The following is a 21,393-nucleotide window of genomic DNA, read 5'->3' on the forward strand; positions in this document are numbered from 1 at the left end:
CTGGGGTGAGGTATGGAGCTGGATGGATTGGCCTGGGAACCTTGAGAGTATTCCAAATCTTTGAGTGTCCTGACAAAATCATCAAATACATCATTGTATTTTTTTTAAAGCTCTGAATACCAACTTGAAAAAGAAAGGGAAGACGTAAAGAGTTTTTCCAAATTTTTCCAGGAGCATCCATGACTGAGGCAACAACAGGGATTGGATCTTGGGTAGCATAAAAGCAGAGGTAGATTTGACTGTCATCTCTTACCTGCTGGTGTTGGAGGCCAAGCCTGGATTACACAGGCATTGCAGTTTCTGGGACAGAGGACATTATGATTAATTAGAATGTTGAGACCTCTCACAGGACGCTGCTTTCACAGTCTGAAATACCCTGGCTTCTCAGGGAGACCGTAAAAGTGGCTACTGTATCAGACTGTGCCACTGGAAAGAAGCCCAGGTCTCAGCCATAATTGGTGGAAACAGCCAGGATGCTCTACCTCTTGGATGACGCAGATGAATGAGCCTTTCTGCTGTCCTCATGGTAACCACCCAAAGTGACTCTAGATGGAATGGTCATTTCCTTTTTTCATCGAGAAGGACAGGGCATGCATGTGCTGATTAATGACAGATCAATTCTGAACATGGGTCGGTGATCTCGTTCTTGTGCACCCAGCCCAGAGTGCTTGACCTCTTCTAGATGAGCTAGCCTGCTCTATATCTAGGCTATGTTGTACAACCTGATATACTCTCAGCTGTACATGTAAACTCTTTAGACTAACATAGGCAATGGGAACACAGGAGTATTACAGGATCATACAAAACACAAAATAAAAATAGTAGGCAACCGGAACCTTTTAGCTCTGTGACATTCTTGTGTGATCATGGTGGTCTATCTGGGCCATTGATGACAGGAGTGAAGTTATAAGCAACATGATTGTTCATATTCCCAATAATGCCTTATGACTTTTCAAGTGCCAAGAGACAGCAATGGAGGCCCTGTTGTGAGGGAAGCAGCACTGGCTCAGGAAAAAGGGAAACTCACAATGGTCACATCTTGAAAACAAGTTTTAAGTGGACTCTTTCCCCCAAAAGCCTAACTTTAGGTACAAAATTTAAAATAACGCACATCACCCTGGCTCTAAGAGTCTGTCAAGAGTCACATAGTCCCCCAACACCATAGGCCAAGAGCATTTTAGTACTACCAAGATGGTTGTCATGCATCCACTCCAGTTTGCGTGGGGGAACTAACGTCCCCTTGACAGCACTACTGCCTTGTTCCATTCTGTGTTGACGAGGATCACACTGCCATTCCCAAGATCAAGTAGGTGTGAAAATCTAAACATGGCTCTCAAAGTTCTGCATATGAAAGGATTTCAGCCTTCAGAGAATTAAAACCAGCCAAACTGGCTTCAGGGACATTTTATGTCTCCATAGTCACCATTATTACAACTAATAAAGTCCTACGTTATTATAATAATGTGAAGCCTGGCATGGACAAGTACTCCTTATGTACCTAGAACTGTTCTAATCATAGTAGCTCCAAAGGGTGTAAATCCTATTATTGCCCCATTAAGGTATAAAAAAAAAATCTGGATGCATAGGAATTAGCAAAAAACAAAAAACAGAAATAAAAATGTTCTCCTATTATGATGCAAACTTGATAGCAGTAAGGGAAAATGTTGTTTTGCATGTAACTGATCTGGCAAACATTAGGTTGTACATCAAATGCTGGACTCTGGGTGGGGACTGTCCAGCCCATAGGTAGGCATTTCCCCGTTGTCCATGACAGGAGCTCCTGTGACATTTTACACTCTTTCCACAGTTTTCATGAGCATTCAAATTCAATACGTAACACAAATATCACTGATCTCCACATGAGTACCTGGGTTTGATAAGGGAATACTGTTTTATTCATAATCAATAGACAACATCAAGGGTACCACGTAGAGCTGGCCCACTCCGCCTTTCTAACTCAAGGCCATCTTTTCTCCTAAGCTAATTAAAGTTACTCTCCTCCACTTTCCAAAGACCAGAACCAACCCGACAGTGGCCCTCAGTAGGCTAAGAAACCCCAGTGCTGTTCAGGTGCTGTCAGCCATAACTTAGGTGTGCTTCCAATAAGCCTCTGAATACACAGCTAATTCTAAAGCTGAAGTGTTCAAAAATATCCTTCCTTGGAAACACACAGACTTTTTTCCATTTTAAATGCCCTCTGCATTTACTTGTGAAACCCAAAAACCTAATCACCAAAACCTGGTTATCTTTGGACCCTTCAAATATAAGAATCACCACAGTGTCATTTCAGAGCCTTCTGTGTATTGGAAATGGCTCTTGGTTAATTTAACTCAATTGAAGAATAGTGAGATTCACATACCTTTGAGATGCGTATTTGTTTAAGTCAATTCTATTCAGCAAAACAACCGGATTCTAACTTCCAGGCTGGGGTGGGTATGGGGGGCGGGGTAGGGTTTAGTCTTTGGCTCTAACCTTAATCCCTAAGGAGTTTTAACTCAATGGCTTCAGGACCTTTTTTTTTTTTTTTTTTTTTTTTTTTTTTTTTTTTTAACCTGGTCTTGTGCCACCAGACAACTTCATTAAAGAACCTTCACATTTGTCAACATACTGGCCTTTTCCAAGGAGGTGTGAAGTGTCCCCTCAGAACCTGCAGCCTAGCATACTGTTGGTTGAACTACATGAAGAGAGATAACCTATTTACATACTAAAAAGGTCAGCTTGGACAATCGGCAGTTAGAGATGAATTTGCCGCTGGCTGCAATTGGAGCATAAGAATTAGAAAGAAGCCTGCAATTTTGCTGTCTTTTTATCTGGGCAGACAGGAAGCATTAGTAAATATGAGGATGTCTGCTCTAGTCCACAAGAGCTGCACTGTACAGAAGAGCCCAGTGATGGACAGCCCACTCACCCTTTAGAGCCCTCCTGATTCCAAACAGGTATGTGCCTGGCCACGTGAAGTACGGGTCAGCCTCTTACACTAAAAACGGTAATTATGAGGTAGAAATATTTGCATAACAATTTTCAAGAATCTTAACAGAATTTAAGACATGAAGACACAATAATGGGCTCTCAGGTGCGTAGCTATTCCTGCTTAACCTGCCACTCGCATTGAGAAAGGACGCTTTCAAGGGGTGAGAAACCATCCGTCTTTAGAAATCGCTAAGTCTCAGTAGATTTCAGTTAGCTAAGGTGTACTAAAGTGTCTGCAAGGATGTGAGGACAGAGACAGAGGTTTATGTTGGCATTTTTAATGCTTTTGTTCTCTATCCATTTGGAGATACAAGGCGGTTTCATCAGAACTGTGTCTTTACTATACATGTGCGTATTTGTGTATATGTAGGTTCACATGGTTATATGTATGTGCTAGTGTAGTGCACATTACGTGTGTGTGTATGTGTATTCATATATCTGCATGTGTCTGTTCATGAAGGTTTGTGAGCAAGTGTGTATGTTTTTTGTGTTTGTGATGTTATGCGTGTGTGTGTTTGTGTATGTGTGCACACGCACACACACAAGGAGATAAGAAAACAACCTCAAGTGTCACCTTCAAATGCTGTCCACATCCTTTGCGATGTGATCTCTGAGCCTGGAGTTCCCCAACTATGCTAGGCAGGCTGAGCAGTGAGGCACAGTGACCTCCTATGCCCATGTCCCCAGCACTGTGATTACAGGCACATGCCACCAGGGCAAGCTCATGTACATGAGGTCTGGAAATTGGGGTCTTCTGTTGGCAAGGCAGTCACTTTACTGACCGAGCTGCTGTATCTCCTCAGCACCCTAGGGACCTCTCCTGCCCTACCCTGCCCCAAGTCCCATCTTAAGTGTTTGGATAGAACATAAGAGTAAAGACACTTTGTTTCGTTGTTTGAGGTAGATTCTTCTGATGTAGCCCAAGGCTGGTCAAGAACTCCCTATGTAGCCAGTGTTGGTCCCACCTAATATACTTCTGCTCCCATTTGTGCCCTGATGTCAGGGTTGCATGCCTAATCTACAAGGCCTGGCTAACGTTCTGAAAGGAAAAGCCCACTTGCGTGACAGTGTTGAAGAACGGGAGGCTGAAGGACCTCCAGATTGGATGGGTCTCATCGTGGTGAGAACAGTCTGTCTTAGACAAGCTGCATCCATTGTCCCTTGTCCCTTAGAATGGGGATCCATCAGAGTTTCTGCTTAATAGAGAAGGTGCCATTTATGGGTGTCTGAGCTATGAGGGTCTGAGCTGAGATGCTGAGTCTTAACTGAGGCTGTTCTCCCTGGATGCCCTGCCCTTGTGTTGCTCCATCCAAGGTCATTACACACCACTAGAACTCTACAGCATCAGCTGGTGTCACATACGTTCTCATGGGGACACTCTTGCGCTTTATCACAGTATCAAAAGGACATTTACAGAACTAGATATGAGCCGGGGCTCACTCTGTCTTTATTGATGTCAGAAGCGGCTTCTAGGAGGAAATTGCTCTTTGTGTACACATATGTCCCAGGTGGTTCAGTATGCCTGTCTGCCCAGTACTCACATTCTGTATGGCTCTGTGGTTCATCTGACTCTTGGCGTTAAGGAAAAGAAAGCTAGGGACAGCCCGGAACTTCACTTGCAGCCAAGCAGAACCCTGTAGAGATATTTGAATGTGGCTAACGATCAGACACATCTAGGTTTTGCACTCCTCCTAGTCTAAGTCATTTAATGTGTCATGGGCTATGCGTAGGGACTCTTGTAACAATATCGACTGGGTGTGCATCGCACACACTGGCCTGCAGTGTCTGTGCCATGCTCACCCCGTCACACTCTCTCTTGCAGAGTACTCAGCTTCGCAGGTGCAGCAGATGCTTCACCAACCGCTCTCCATGACATCCATGTCTGCCCACCCTTTCCGAGACCTCCCCCTCGGCAGGGAGCAGCACTGCAAACTGCTCCCAGGTGTGGCTGACATCCAAGCCAGTGAAGTGGCCAGATGGACAGTGGATGAGGTGAGAGGAACCAGAGGGGGGATGCTAGAGTGAAACAGATCGGCTACTGGTGTCCTCTAATATTTGGGTAAATGTCCCCTGCATCTTCTCCAAACAGCTTAAACTTCAAATCTGAGCAGGAAATCAGACATGCCTTTGAAGAATCTGGAAAAGCCCTCTGTCTGCCTGCTTGGTGTTTCTCCCTCCAACCCAGTCTTATCTTTGTCCCAACTCCTGTGTCGTTTTACCATCCCCATGCTAAGTAGAGCAGAGAAACTGATCTTCCAAATCCACACCCCTGCTCTGTCTGGAAGAGTACAGGTGTATATGCTCCACTCCTGTGCTTAGGAACCTCCGCTCTTGGGGTGCACTGCTCCAGACATGCTGGCAATCCTGTGTGCTCCCCTCTAGAAACAGTGTCTCCCTCCATGCTACAAGATTACCAGGTAAACCTCTTGCTGGTTTGTTAATGGACAGGTTGTTACAATGATGGGTAAGGTGTGTTACATCAGGGAAAACCAGATAAGATTTTACAATATTGGTTTTTAATGTAATCACGCCTTACCACTTTGCTTTTCAGTCTGGATCAGTTAAGCTTCACTGCTTACTATTGTATTGAAGCAGTGTCTCCTGTTTCACATGTTCATTTTAAGGGAGTGCATTGTTTGACTGACAAAGATATCATTTCACTGGCTGGTCTCAGATAACACCCTTTCAACCTAGGAAACCCTGGTCCCCTCTGAGGACAAGACTTAAGCTAGATCTGGAGCTGAATTAGCTCCAAGCTGTTCACCAAGAGCCTACAGCAATTATTTTTCCTTGGAATGGGTTAAGCTTTTCATTCTAAGACCCTTGCACTGAGACTATTCAGACTTGGGAAGTATGATGCAGGCTTTGTGCCATACCCCACAGAGACCTCATCTGAGAGCCTGGGATTCCATTTACCCACGTTCCCCCAGTAAGAGGAAGGGAGAGATGCTACTGTTCCTCAGCATGCGATATATCTACCTACCTCTCATCCATTCTGTGGAGGGCTGGGTCCAAAGTATCATGGCAGTAGAGTGTCCAGTCAATGGGCTAGAGAATACAAGGGAATAGCAGGGCCCTGTTCCTAGAAGAGTTGTTGAATGGTCCTCCTTGGGGAGTTGTGCTAGTCTGCAACATGTGTTCATGACCAAAAGGCCAACTGAATTAAAACCTGTCCATGATAAAGTCATACATGAAAGAGCACTGAAGAAGTGAGGAGCTCTCACCGGCCAGCAGTTCCTTACTGACTTCCAAGCTAGGCATTCCATGTTCTCCCAGTTGGAAAGGCTGGCTAGAGTTGGCCCCTCCTCGATCAATGACGCTCATGATCCCTCACATGGCCAACAGCGTATGTTAGGACAACAACGGCAAGACACAAAGTCTTATTTTACCCATTTGACAGATGAAGAAATTGAGATGCCCCCCAAACTAATTGACTTTCTTAGGGCCACAGAGTCAGTGTTTGTCCCTGAGCTGACATTTTTCCACAGTGCACACACTGGGCATAGAGGGAGCTAACCTGGGACAGGGAAAGGTAGCTACATGTAAAGGCATAGGAACAGGACGGCCATGGCTCAGTCAGCAGATGGGGTCTACTTGGTTCTTGGGCAGAAAGTCACTTTCTGAGCAGTGATTCGGGAAGACAGGAATGATATTTTTTTGCAGAGAGAGAGCAAAGCCAGAGAGGAAAATACTACCCATTATGTCACCGAGAGCCCCCAGAAAGGCAGGAGTCTGGGCTGAGTTGTGTGGTGCAAAGCAACTGACTGCAGGGGGTATTTTTTAAAGTCAAACTCAGTGCATGGGAAGTAGACAGTACAAAAAAGACAAAGAATAAATGGGTCCAAATGCAATTCCTTTTACAGTCTTGGGACTAATTAGGTTAGCACTTGATTAGGATGACAGCCTGTGAGATCTGCAAGGCCAAGGAGTGTCTCTGAAAGAAAGGGGGACCATGATGTTGTCAGGAGAAGGATCAGTGTAGCAATAGGGAGAGAAAATGGGGTCTCCAAACCAAGGGGACATGAAGAATTAGAGGTGAGATTCCACGGCCTAATATAGTAATAGAAGATAGGTAAGGTGTTGCCATTAGAAGGTGTAGGCAAGGCTATGGAGTGAGTGCTTCCCAAAAGCACAATGCCCAGAGACAGCCTCTGAGGAACTGAGAACTGAGAATGGGGTCACCTGAGGATCAGGAAGGCTCCAGGGAGGCAGGGCTACATGGGGGCTTATAGTCCATGGGACAACAGCTCTGAGAGGAGACATGTCATGGGCACACACATAACATTTGCCAGGCTTTCTGAGGAACATTTCAGGACTTAAAGATCTTGTCAGTTGTTTTCCTAAGTCAAAAGCAAACTGCACAGTGCTGAGATGGTCAATCCAAAAACTGGAGAGTCAGATGCGAGATCTGAAAGCTTGCCCATAATGAGTGTTTCTTATAATGGAGGGAGGCATGCTTTTATTTCCTGCTCGGGAGAAAATAGGTAAGAAGGACAGCCCCTGCCAGGACCACGAAGCACCAGGCAGGTGCCTGACAGGGAAGGAGGGTCTGGTCTGAAGTTTAACATTTAAAAAGCTTCAAGGCCAGAGGGGAGTGACTGCTCCCTCTCATTATGATTGGGAATATTTCAAAAGAAGATGTAAAGAGATTAAAATGCTTCAACAATCTGTTTAGGAAGGGGATTTCCAGTTCTTGGATTCTCTGTCATGGATCGTGTACATTTTCAGCCTTTTACTGCAGGAAAGGACATCGGGGCCTTTAGATTTGTGAGAAGCCACAGGGAGGCCAAGTGTCCTGTGTCAAGTACCCCTGCCCCTGACTCCTCGTGATGCCCTGTAACCACACCTTCCATTGGGGATGCATTCTGGGGACGCTCTTCCCATTGCTGCCAAAGCCAACCTTGATATCTACTAAGAGGCATTTGAGAGCAAGAACACCCCTGAGACTTATTTCTCTGTCCCCAGTCACCATGCCCATTTCCCGACACTCAAGAATGGTCTTCGAAGGATTTAAAATGTGGGGTTTGTGGTGTGTTCTGTGTTTTTGCAAGTGTGGCAGCTCTCTCGGGATGTGCACCGGGGGCCTGGGAGGCATCCAGTGAGCATCATTATCAGTAGGTACCATTGCCAACAGGATGTGAGGCTGCTCTGGATACCACAACAAGAGTGGTAACTAAGGAGATAATATTTGAAAGCAGCACAGGCCTGACCTGGATTGAGAGAGCTGTTTCTGGGCTTTGTTAGCAGCAGACATGTTAAAGGGGAGCCAAGGGGAGTCCCAGCTGGGGACAAGGTGTGCTGCAGTGGATTCAGGCCTCCTGTGTTAAGTGTCATTCAGTGAGACCCTAGTAAGGGGGTGTCTATGGCAGAAGCTAGAGAGAGAGAATATTCTCTTTGTCTCTGTCCTAGCCTGGGAGGCCAACCTCTGCTCCATCTAATGCTACCTGTGAAGAGAAGCCAGCCCAAGCTCTTTGTCACTGGCCACAGGGCTGGGAACTGGCTTTATGTCCTTTTGTCACTGTTGCCGCCTCTCTCACAGCACTGTTTGCAGGGCACAGGGAGGCTGTGAAGTGGGTTTAGTGGCTATGAAGTGGAAGGCAAGAGCACATGGTGATGTATTATGTGTCATAAAATGCTAGTGTTTTGTGACACTGCATTAGAGGTGAGGACATGAGAACACATTGTTATCATCTGTAGAAGCGTATTTCGTAGATCTCGCTCAGTGGCAGGCATGTAGTCTGTATAAGAACACAAGCTTATTAGGTCAAGGAGTAAAATATTTTAGGGCATTTTAAATATATTTTTCACATCTTCACAGCACATCCTCTTATTCAGAATAGGTATGTGATCAAAGTCAATGTGAAGAATGAGTGAATGACTGAATGAATGAGAGAATGAATGACTGAATGAATGAGGGAATGGATGAGTGGATGAGTGAATGGATAAGTGAATGGATGACTGATGAATAAGTGAGTGAACACATGAATGAGTGAATGAGTAAATGAATGAATAGATGAGTGGATGAGTGAATGAATGAGTGAATGAATGAACAGGTTCTCTCCCCTACACAAAGGCTACAGTGCACATTTACCATCCCAGGCACAGCTCAGCTTTGTTTGGCTCAGATGCAGTTGCTTTCACCTCTTCTATTCTAAAATGCTCCTTAAAGGACAACATATAAATTGTCCTGCTCTCAACCAAGTGCTCCCTAAATGTTCATTAACTATAAAAGATGGCAGTCACTTTAAGAGCAGGCTTTACACAGGAGGCAGTGTTTTGAAAAATCCAGGGTACTGCTGGCTAAGCATAGCAGCCTTCTGCAATTGGGCCCTTCAAAAGGGGGCAAATAAACTCTGCTGTTAAAAAAAAATTAGAGCCAGAGTGGAAACACAATCTCTGGTGGATTTCCAGGCAGTGCGATCCAGCTCACATCTCCAGGCTCAGCAAGAGAGGAGCACCATCATTTGGGAGATGGAAGGAAGAAGCCCACTGCAGAAAGGAGGCGTGCTGAGTGCCAGGGAGGAAGCCAGAGAAAGTAGGTCATGGGAGAACGTGAGATGGATAGAGTGGAAGGCCAGTGGGAGAGCCCAGGCACACCCATCCTTCTTAGTCTCCCAAACTGCTGCCTCATGCCTACAATTAACTTGCTCGGAGTCCTTCCAAAATAAAACCTGGGTTTTGGGCATAGAACACTGTGCTCCAAAAACCACGGAAGACAGATACCTGTCAGTTCCTGCGCCCAGCATGACCCCAGAACAGTGACAGACAACAGTACAAGCCGGGGATATACCTCCAGAATCAGAGCCAAGGACACCAGTGCACATAGCATCTTCCTACAGCATGGGTACTCTCCAGAGCCAGCCATGGCCTGGGTCCCCTACAAGGCTCCAACAGGGTACTTGTTGCCTTGAAAAATAGACCTACTTCATAGGTATCATTTGCAGGAGAAGGGTAGTTAGCAGATGATAACTGTTTCTTCCTTCAGAGAGCGTCCACTCTCTGAATGGTTGTCTGCATCTCATCACATGTTTATAGAAGAAGGGGTCTTTGAATGGGAGAATGAAAGGAAGGCCCCTTCAGTATTATTTATTCTATGGGTGTAAAATCAGACCATTTATAGTTGTGACATCTCTAGTCAAACAAGCTTTCTGCTAAAATTCAGCATGGAACTTAGTTCTAGGGACAATAAGTATTCACTAAAAATACCAAACGAGGTTTTTGGATATTTTTAAGATCTGGACAAAGATTTCTTTCTTGGTAGAGATCACGCCATTGGTCTTTATCATCGAAAGCAAGAATAGAGACCTTTCCAAAATGCAGAGCATCTCGGACAGGTGGTGAGAACCCACTGTGTGCAGAGAGCTAAGGTGAGGAGTGCAAGCCACCCCCCCAGAGAAAGGTACCAGTGGCAAGGACACAGGTGATGTCGCCACTTAGCAGCACAGGCTCTGTTCTGATGATGCGTTGATCTCATGGGATACTTATTCCCATCAGAACTGTCTTTACCTTTGCCGTTGATGATGAGCTCTTAGCTAATTATGCTGAAGAGGAAGGGGTCCTTGTAGTGCTGGCCATGGAAGGACCTGGTGACATATACAAATGATCAGAGCAACTTGCCACTCTTCTGCAGTGAGCAGAAGCTCTTGGCACAAGAGGTAAAGACTGTGTCTTAGGCAACGACTTCAGTTTGACATGGGAGCCACTGCCCCTGTGACTGGCAAGCCTTCCGCACACTGATCTTGAGTGAGGTAGGGCAAAGCGTATGTCTTGAACCAAGTCCCTGGTCAGTCTTTTCTCTTTCTTTTTCTGCCTATGATATTTAGTGATTCTTCCTATGGAGGCTTCACTCTGGCAGTAGACCCAAGGGGCCTTTGGCAGCCTGTGGACGCATCTCTTTGGATGTCACGGCGAGAAGACAAAAATTGCTATTCACAGCTAGGGATTAGAGGCCAGGAATTTGAACAAGAGCCCTACAGTGCACAGAAGCACTCTGCAGAAGAATTGCCTCTGCCAAGGACTCAGTAGCCCCAATGCTGAGAAGCCTGCACTTGGCTTAGCTTCCTTCCTTTATTCCCAGCCTGTCCAGTGTGAAGGATTTGACTTCTGCACCACCCCCTGCCTCGGCAGCTGACTCTCCTGACCTAATGCTTCCTATTAGGCTGTAGCTGATCTCCTACCTACTGAAGGTGGCCTCGGGAGTCCAGGCAGACACTGAAGTCTCACCCTTTACAGCTTGCCCTTGCCTTGTGGTCCCAGCCCTCACCAACCAGCATCTTTCTGAGATGCTTGAAAATAAATGTCCAGTGCTTGGACCCTGTCCAGCTCCATTCATTTGTACTCTCCATGGCCTGAGTCCATGTTTCAGTCAGACTGCAGTCTCTGCAGGAGAGGGGGATATGTGGCCAAGCTGAGAACCAGGACTTCAGGCTCCCCGCTGTCTGCTGTCAGAAGCACAAATCCATCCCAGGAGACCACACCACCTTGCCTTCCCCCATTTGCCTTCTGCTTCTCAGGCTCCCCACTGCCGCTCACACTTGTCCTGTTTCTGGGCTGCCTGCTGGGAATCTACACATCACATCAGTCAGGAAATACTGTGTATATTGAAGGAGGAAATAGAGTGTATATTGAAGGAGGAAATACTGTGTATATTGAAGGAGGAAATAGAGTGTATATTGAAGGAGGAAATACTGTGTATATTGAAGGAGGAAATACTGTGTATATTGAAGGAGGAAATACTGTGTATATTGAAGGAGGAAATACGGTGTATATTGAAGGAGGAAATACGGTGTATATTGAAGGAGGAAATACTGTGTATATTGAAGGAGGAAATACGGTGTATATTGAAGGAGGAAATACTGTGTATATTGAAGGAGTCCCACCCCTCACCCCCGATCTTTCCCTGAGCTGCAGTCTTTCCACTCAAAAGCCTTTGCATCTCTCCTGTGGCGGGTCATATGTGTGAGGGGTAAGCTGTGCCCACAGGACATTCTCCCTTGTCCTCTCTGTGGACTGAACCTTGGATTCGACAATAGCTCGGTCCTGTTCAGAGGTGCAATCATCACAGAATCCTCATACACAGTCATGGTAGATATTCTCAGCCAAAGGAGCATCCTGGGAAAGATTCAGACCCATCAACGTCCTGAGCTCTTACAGCCCCTTTTCAGCCTCCTTCAAAGCTGCTACCACTTCTCGGTTTCTCATTAAAGGGATTTGACCAGTCACTTCCATGGCTTCCATCAACTCCCTGCAGATACCCAATGTGTGTTCCATGCTTCCTATCCATCTAGGAAAAGACATTCAGATTAACTTTGCAAACTGACCAGACCTCCTCTGCCTGGGCTCTCTGGGAGCACAGAGCTCCCAGTGGACCCCTAGCTGCTAGGCTGAACAGAGTCTGGTCTGATCACACTTGCACGGAAGTCTTCCCATACTGGGATATCTGTGCAGACAGAGCACCTACTGGCTGCATGAAGAAGTTTCCTAAAATCTCCATCCTCCCCTCCACATTAGAAGGATAACCATAAATAACTGCTGAGCCAGACTTGTAGTGCCAGGGCAAGTAAAAAATACCGAGCCCATGCCAAGTGTCCCCAAAGAGCTGAACTTTCTGAGTTCCCATGAACTAAGTGTGGCCACAAGAACACAGGTGTGTCTTCTGGTGCTGGTCCTTACTATTCTGAGCTCTAAGAGTAGTCGCCTCAACAATTGGTGTCCACTTCTATCCCTGTAGGAGCAGAGTTGACTGGAGTCCTAGAGGGAGTGTGTGCTCTCTGGGCTCTAGGAAGGTGGAGAGTTGGTATAAGGACTTGAGCTTTTTGGCTCCAGATCTTCCCCTTTTCATGGAAAGCACAGCAGGGGCTTACCACCAAGTCAAACCAGGAGGTACAAAGAGAAAAAAGCAATTTTACCTAAGAATGTAACCCCAAGAATGCATATACTCTAGTTGCATTTTAACGCCAGCCCATGCCTAACCTGCTAGATCTGTCAAAGCACGCAGAGCCATGGTGATAGCTTATCCACTTATCCAGAGATCAGAATTGACACCATCCACTTATCCAGAAGCCACACTTGATGGCTCTCTGCACTGTAAGTCAGGTCACCACATAAGTCAAGTCACCAGTCTGTCTAACTACAAGAAGGGGTGTGTGTAGGTGTGTATGTAGATGTGTGTGAGTGTGTGTGTGTGTGTGTGAGTGTGTGTGTGTGTGTGTGAGATATCAGGAAAGATGGAAAAGTTAAGTTGAAGAGAATGATTTCCAGAACTCAAGAGCTTAGAAATAGGTAAGCTGAGTTTCAAGTTCTCTGCTGCTCATGGGCCAAGGAGGACTACTAAATTAAGCCTCTCTGAGCTACAGTTTCCTCATCTTTTATGTGGGAGTCTAGTTCAGCGCAGACGTATGGCGTGTGCATGGTTGCCACGGACCAGGTGAGTCCATAAAGGAAGAATCTGCTGTTCAGAACCTGCAAGCAAGTGTTCCTATTATCTTGATGGCCCTGTGATAACATTTTCCAAGGCCACTATTCCACTGGATTAAGAAGACCAGATGCAGGTGTCTCTCCCAGTGCCAGAGCTCTATACAGATGTAGGTCATCACTGTCCCTTTATCAACCTGCTCTGTGTAGGCCAGCTGTGTAGGCGAAGGGATGGAAAAACACATTGGGCACAGGACACGTCTAATGAGCTAAAAATATGGTAATGTGATTTGATAGTTACTATTTAAATTCCAAGTGTTTGGACCTTGGGGTGTTTTTTTATCTGCAAGTTGAGTTACTCCAAACCCCCAAGTTTATTTCAAGTGTATGTTTTAAATTCATCTCTTTTGTCCTGTGTCGTAGGTGGCTGAGTTCGTACAGTCTCTTCTGGGCTGTGAAGAACATGCCAAGTGCTTCAAGAAGGAGGTAATAACTGGGAAGATTAGATACATGTCCTCTCTCCTAGGCCCAGGAGTAGTTGGTTTCCATCTATTTAAACATAAATAAGAGCAGATAGATGGGGGAGGTGGAGAGAGGGACCAAAGAAGAGCAGAGCAATGCAGCCCATGCATGGCCATCCTTACCCTCAGTCTTCCTGTCAAGGATGCTAGGTGTACCTCTCAGACTATTATGTGGGAGATGAAATGGATTAGGCTTCCCACTGATGGCTCTGGGCAATCTTGGGGAAAGGAATGAATGTTCTACTCTAAGGTGAGAGCAAGCCTAGCCCATCTCCCCTGCTTGCACCTCCTTCAGCATAGATGCGAGAAGTCAGAGCATCCTCCTTGGCATTGCTGCCTCCTGCCTTCTCGTGCCTGGGAATGCTCTCAGTTGCTTAGCATTTCTCGTAAGCTAGCATCTGTAGTCCCGGGGGCTACAGAGAAGGCTGGATCTGCTGTAGATGATAAAGGAGATGATGTTGCTTATCACATGGCTGCTTCAAACCTGCACAGCACAGAGCTTCTTACAGTTGTCCTTCATCCTCGAAACATTCTCTGTAAAGGCAGTTTGCCTTCGAGGTCATCCTCAGGAAAGTCAAGTACGGTGGGCGAGGGGCAGTGCACAGACTCTCGGATGATTCAAGAATTTTCACTGTAGTCCTTCAGAGCCCGGTGCTTACATCCTAAGGAACCCACAGCATGAAACACCTGTCTGCGCTTTGAGTTCAAAGCGTGCATGATTCAAGGGAGTCCTGGGACCTGAGACCTTCATAGCCCTCCCTGCAGCTTTTGGTAGCTTCCAACAGACCTCAGGGCTTTGTGATTTGACAGTTACTATTTAAGTTCCGGGTTCTGTGGTTCCACTAGAGCACAGCACGGCTTGGGCACACCATACTCAGGTTTGCACACACAGCCCACAGTTCATATGCCCACAAGCTTTCCTGACTTCAATACACTTCCCTGTCAAGTGAGGACTAAGGAAGTCAAAGCATCCAACATGGCGGTTTGATATGCATATATACAAGTGCCATTGCACAGAATTACCACGGTGAAGACACTTAATATATCATCACTCTACAATTTAGAATGGAGCCAAGAACCATTCTGATATCCTTCACAGATGTTCTTAAAACTTAATAGTTATTACATGGGTTTTTTCTGCTTATGGTATTTTTATTACAAAATGAAAACTTGAAATTTTTGAAAATCTAAAAGGATAAAAATTAAGACAAATCAAAATTCTGAGAACCACAGATGACTTCTACTGCTATTGAAGATAAAATTTTCTAATATTTTAATATTACTTTTGTGTGTGTGTGTGTGTGTGTGTGTGTGTGTGTGTGCGCGCGCGCGTGTGCATGTGCGTGTGTGTGTGGATGCATGCTGCAGCATGCATTCAGAGACCAGAGGACAATATCAGGAGTCAGTTCTGTCCTTCTATCCTGAGTTCCAGAGATTGGTACTTTTGCCCACTGAGCCGTATAGTTGGCCCGAGGATTCCACATTTTCAAATATGTGTCTGTAGAGACTTATTTTAAAAAAAATTAGAAGATCTCTAGTGCCATGCTGCATATTTCTGCCTAACCCTAACGATTTGTGAAATTTCACAGATCATAGCCTGCTACATTGGAATATGATTTGTGGGGATTATATACACCATTCCACCCAATGACCAGACTGCACTTTCTTTTTTTTTTTTTTCTTTTTTTTCTTTTTTATTAACTTGAGTATTTCTTATATACATTTCGAGTGTTATTCCCTTTCCCGGTTTCCAGGCAAACATCCCCCTCCCCCCTCCCCTTCTTTATGGGTGTTCCCCTCCCAACCCTCCCCCCATTGCCGCCCTCCCCCCAACAGTCTAGTTCACTGGGGGTTCAGTCTTAGCAGGACCCAGGGCTTCCCCTTCCACTGGTGCTCTTACTAGGATATTCATTGCTACCTATGAGGTCAGAGTCCAGGGTCAGTCCATGTATAGTCTTTAGGTAGTGGCTTAGTCCCTGGAAGCTCTGGTTGCTTGGCATTGTTGTACATATGGGGTCTCGAGCCCCTTCAAGCTCTTCCAGTTCTTTCTCTGATTCCTTCAACGGGGGTCCTATTCTCAGTTCAGTGGTTTGCTGCTGGCATTTGCCTCTGTGTTTGCTGTATTCTGGCTGTGTCTCTCAGGAGAGATCTACATCCGGCTCCTGTCGGCCTGCACTTCTTTGCTTCATCCATCTTGTCTAATTGGGTGGCTGTATATGTATGGGCCACATGTGGGACAGGCTCTGAATGGGTGTTCCTTCAGTCTCTGTTTTAATCTTTGCCTCTCTCTTCCCTGCCAAGGGTATTCTTGTTCCCCTTTTAAAGAAGGAGTGAAGCATTCACATTTTGATCATCCGTCTTGAGTTTCATTTGTTCTAGGCATCTAGGGTAATTCAAGCATTTGGGCTAATAGCCACTTATCAATGAATGCATACCATGTATGTCTTTCTGTGATTGGGTTAGCTCCCTCAGGATGATATTTTCCATTCCAACCATTTGCCTACGAATTTCATAAAGTCATTGTTTTTGATAGCTGAGTAATATTCCATTGTGTAGATGTACCACATTTTCTGTATCCATTCCTCTGTTGAAGGGCATCTGGGTTCTTTCCAGTTTCTGGCTATTATAAATAAGGCTGCGATGAACATAGTGGAGCACGTGTCTTTTTTATATGTTGGGGCATCTTTTGGGTGTATGCCCAAGAGAGGTATAGCTGGATCCTCAGGCAGTTCAATGTCCAATTTTCTGAGGAACCTCCAGACTGATTTCCAGAATGGTTGTACCAGTCTGCAATCCCACCAACAATGGAGGAGTGTTCCTCTTTCTCCGCATCCTCACCAACATCTGCTGTCACCTGAGTTTTTGATCTTAGCCATTCTCACTGGTGTGAGGTGAAATCTCAGGGTTGTTTTGATTTGCATTTCCCTTATGACTAAAGATGTTGAACATTTCTTTAGGTGTTTCTCAGCCATTCAGCATTCCTCAGCTGTGAATTCTTTGTTTAGCTCTGAACCCCATTTTTAATAGGGTTATTTGTCTCCCTGCGGTCTAACTTCTTGAGTTCTTTGTATATTTTGGATATAAGGGCTCTATCTGTTTTAAGATTGGTAAAGATCTTTTCCCAATCTGTTGGTTGCCGTTTTGTCCTAACCACGGTGTCCTTTGCCTTACAGAAGCTTTGCAGTTTTATGAGATCCCATTTGTCGATTCTTGATCTTAGAGCAGAAGCCATTGGTGTTTTGTTCAGGAAATTTTTTCCAGTGCCCATGTGTTCCAGATGCTTCCCTAGTTTTTCTTCTATTAGTTTGAGTGTGTCTGGTTTGATGTGGAGGTCCTTGATCCACTTGGACTTAAGCTTTGTACAGTGTGATAAGCATGGATCGATCTGCATTCTTCTACATGCTGACCTCCAGTTGAACCAGCACCAATTGCTGAAAATGCTATCTTTTTTCCATTGGATGGTTTTGGCTCCTTTGTCAAAAATCAAGTGCCCATAGGTGTGTGGGTTCATGTCTGGGTCTTCAATTCTGTTCCATTGGTCTATCTGTCTGTCTCTGTACCAATACCATGCAGTTTTTATCACTATTGCTCTGTAATACTGCTTGAGTTCAGGGATAGTGATTCCCCCTGAAGTCCTTTTATTGTTGAGGATAGTTTTAGCTATCCTGGGTTTTTTGTTATTCCAGATGAATTTGCAAATTGTTCTGTCTAACTCTTTGAAGAATTGGATTGGTATTTTGATGGGGATTGCATTGAATCTGTAGATTGCTTTTGGTAAAATGGACATTTTTACTATATTAATCCTGCCAATCCATGAGCATGGGAGATCTTTCCATCTTCTGAGGTCTTCTTCAATTTCTTTCCTCAGTGTCTTGAAGTTCTTATTGTAGAGATCTTTTACTTGCTTGGTTAAAGTCACACCGAGGTACTTTATATTATTTGGGTCTATTATGAAGGGTGTCGTTTCCCTAATTTCTTTCTCGGCTTGTTTCTCTTTTGTGTAGAGGAAGGCTACTGATTTATTTGAGTTAATTTTATACCCAGCCACTTTGCTGAAGTTGTTCATCAGCTTTAGTAGTTCTCTGGTGGAACTTTTGGGATCACTTAAATATACTATCATGTCATCTGCAAATAGTGATATTTTGACTTCTTCTTTTCCGATCTGTATCCCCTTGACCTCCTTTTGTTGTCTGATTGCTCTGGCTAGAACTTCAAGAACTATATTGAATAAGTAGGGAGAGAGTGGGCAGCCTTGTCTAGTCCCTGATTTTAGTGGGGTTGCTTCAAGTTTCTCTCCATTTAGTTTAATGTTAGCAACTGGTTTGCTGTATATGGCTTTTACTATGTTTAGGTATGGGCCTTGAATTCCTATTCTTTCCAGGACTTTTATCATGAAGGGGTGTTGAATTTTGTCAAATGCTTTCTCAGCATCTAATGAAATGATCATGTGGTTTTGTTCTTTCAGTTTGTTTATATAATGGATCACGTTGATGGTTTTCCGTATATTAAACCATCCCTGCATGCCTGGGATGAAGCCTACTTGATCATGGTGGATGATTGTTTTGATGTGCTCTTGGATTCGGTTTGCCAGAATTTTATTGAGTATTTTTGCGTCGATATTCATAAGGGAAATTGGTCTGAAGTTCTCTTTCTTTGTTGTGTCTTTGTGTGGTTTAGGTATAAGAGTAATTGTGGCTTCATAGAAGGTATTCGGTAGGGCTCTATCTGTTTCAATTTTGTGGAATAGTTTGGATAATATTGGTATGAGGTCTTCTATGAAGGTCTGATAGAATTCTGCACTAAACCCGTCTGGACCTGGGCTCTTTTTGGTTGGGAGACCTTTAATGACTGCTTCTATTTCCTTAGGAGTTATGGGGTTGTTTAACTGGTTTATCTGTTCCTGATTTAACTTCTGTACCTGGTATCTGTCTAGGAAATTGTCCATTTCCTGCAGATTTTCAAGTTTTCTTGAATATAGACTTTTATAGTAAGATCTGATGATTTTTTGAATTTCCTCTGAATCTGTAGTTATGTCTCCCTTTTCATTTCTGATTTTGTTAATTTGGACACACTCTCTGTGTCCTCTCGTTAGTCTGGTTAAGGGTTTATCTATCTTGTTGATTTTCTCAAAGAACCAACTTTTGGTTCTGTTGATTCTGTTATAGTCCTTTTTGTTTCTACTTGGTTGATTTCAGTTCTGAGTTTGATTATTTCCTGCCTTCTACTCCTCCTGGGTGTATTTGCTTCTTTTTGTTCTAGAGCTTTTAGGTTGCACTTTATTTTCTTACGCTGCTATAACATTTGGTTGTCCCCTGTGCTCCTCGACTACAGTAACACTAGATAAAGCATGTGCGCAGTGCCTTACTCACCGGAAACTTATTGGGTGGTACTTTTAATGCCTGTGGTACATCCAGGCCAAAAAAAAAAAAGTTGAAACATAACAATGGAATCTTTGTGCTCAGGCAAATTAAAATATTAAGTTTATGTCAAACAAACTGAGAACCCTCAAGTTGAATGGGACTTCTCAATTCTGGGAGAACAATGGAGTTTACCTGACTTGAATCCAATGGGGGGACCTCCCGATTGCAAGGCATCTAGATTCACTTATCACCCTTAGGACCCCAGAACTTCTACTGGTGGATAAGCAGACTCTGGTGTGGAATAATTACATCTGTGGTTGTTTCTTTATTTACAGCAGATAGATGGCAAGGCCTTCCTGCTTCTAACCCAGGCAGATATTGTCAAAGTGATGAGAATCAAACTGGGCCCAGCACTGAAGATTTACAATTCTATCCTGATGTTTAGGAACTCCCAGGATGTCACTGAAGACACTGCCTCTGGCCAAGAAGCCAGGAGATAAATGTGCTCCTGAACATCCACTGACAGCAGGACTTGCGCTTTTGGGAACATGGTTGGCAGTCATCCATTCGAATCTAATGTCCCCATGGTCATACCAATATTTAATCTGGACCCATTAAAGTATCTGGTTTCTGCATATGGCAGACTTTGATAAATGACCAAGTGCCAGTGAGTTGGATGCTTAGTTAGGTCCAAGTGTGGGTTTGGGTGGCATCCTTATGCTTGGCGTGCTGCAGCAAACAGACCGAGGAAGCCACTGTGTGCATCTCTACCCTCCCTTCTAAAAGAAAACACTTCCCATTCTGCAAGTGTGTCTCACGTGGTAAAATGCCAGGAAACCGATTCATTAATGCATCATTAATACATGCACCAGAACTACATCTGAACACAGCTTGCATCTGTCATCTGGGAGCCTTGAGTGGAAGAGATAGGATCCTGGCGCTCACACGAAGACTAACGAGGTTTCTGGGTCCTTAAAACTCAGGAAAGTGAATCTTGTTAAAAGTGCTAATATAAGCACATTGTTTCCGTGATCCATGAATTGGCATTTTTATTCCTTACCATTCCTTGGTTGTGGTTCCAAAGTGCCCTGGAGCACACTTCAAGGAGTGTGCCTAGAGGTAACAGGAGTGGTTGGAGGCCATTCCAGGAACCTGCTGGGACACTCCTGAGCATTTGCAGTCAGGGATATCTCTCCCAGACACTTGGCATTGGTCAAAGATCCACCTGCATGAAATTCCTCCAGCTCCCACCCTGGTGAAACTTCAGATGGACTCTCCCCTCATCTGTTGATGATTAAAAAAACAATCAGGTCTGATTTCACCTCTCCAGAGGTATGGCAGCAGGACAAGAAAACCTCCACAGAGGAGCTCAGAATCTGTTGACTGTGGCATTCGAGTTGTGGGAAGACCACTTCCTAGTTGCGAATAATTAGAACCCCAAGTCTACAACTCTTTGTCCTTTTTCGTGTGGTAGCAATGGCAGCTATCTTCCTGGAAACAAAGGTCCACTGGCTCATCCATCAGGTGTGGGGATCAAAATGGAAGCCACAAGAAAAATGCAGACCTGACAATATCTTTCTGCTACATTGAGAATGTTCTCAACTTAACAAAGTTGATTCTGCTTAGAGAATGTCTCTAACTTTAGGTCACTGAAAAAGAAAAATATCTTGAAGAGAAATCTTTAAGTGCTTTAAAGGTAAATTTGATATGGAATAAAGAATCACAGCTTCTACTGTCTGTGGTGTTTTGTTTGTTGGAGTATTTTGGTAGACTTTTATATGGAATAAAGAATTGCTGCTTCTACTGTTAAAGTTGTAACATATTTTAAATGTTAATAAAACGTGAAAGTAGACTCTCTCTGTGTCTGACTGTATTGTGGTCATAGCCTGTGCTTGCCTATAGTCTACAGTCTTGATTTTTCTCAGCTATGGAAGAACAAAGGCATTGCCCAGCAGAGAAACTTGTTGGTTTTGACTGCTGTGTTCCTTAGGGCATATTCTCTTAGGGAAATGGTTAAGATATTAATAGTATGAAAGACTAAGTTATAGTTTTTAACTAACATAAGCTTTAGAATTGTTCATTTTATATATTAAAAAGAAAAACCTTTTAGAAGGCCTAAGATTTGTGTC

At 44.4% G+C, this 21,393-nt stretch overlaps 1 protein-coding gene across 3 annotated transcripts in view; it reads left to right on the forward strand.

Annotated features, from left to right (window-relative positions):
* Positions 1–21,116, forward strand: part of L3mbtl4 (L3MBTL histone methyl-lysine binding protein 4) — a 533,749-nt gene extending 512,633 nt beyond the window's left edge. For all 3 annotated transcript variants that reach the window (XM_087564391.1, XM_087564392.1, NM_001433416.1), the window contains 3 exon segments: positions 4,793–4,962; positions 13,807–13,869; positions 19,600–21,116. In XM_087564391.1, coding sequence (XP_087420517.1) covers positions 4,793–4,962; positions 13,807–13,869; positions 19,600–19,764 — 398 coding nt within the window. In that variant the 3' untranslated portion in view covers positions 19,765–21,116.
* The last annotated feature ends 277 nt before the right edge of the window (positions 21,117–21,393 follow it).

Source organism: Rattus norvegicus, chromosome 9 (assembly GCF_021556685.1).
Source record: "Rattus norvegicus strain SHRSP/BbbUtx chromosome 9, alternate assembly SHRSP_T2T, whole genome shotgun sequence".
Taxonomy (NCBI): Eukaryota; Metazoa; Chordata; class Mammalia; order Rodentia; family Muridae; genus Rattus; species Rattus norvegicus.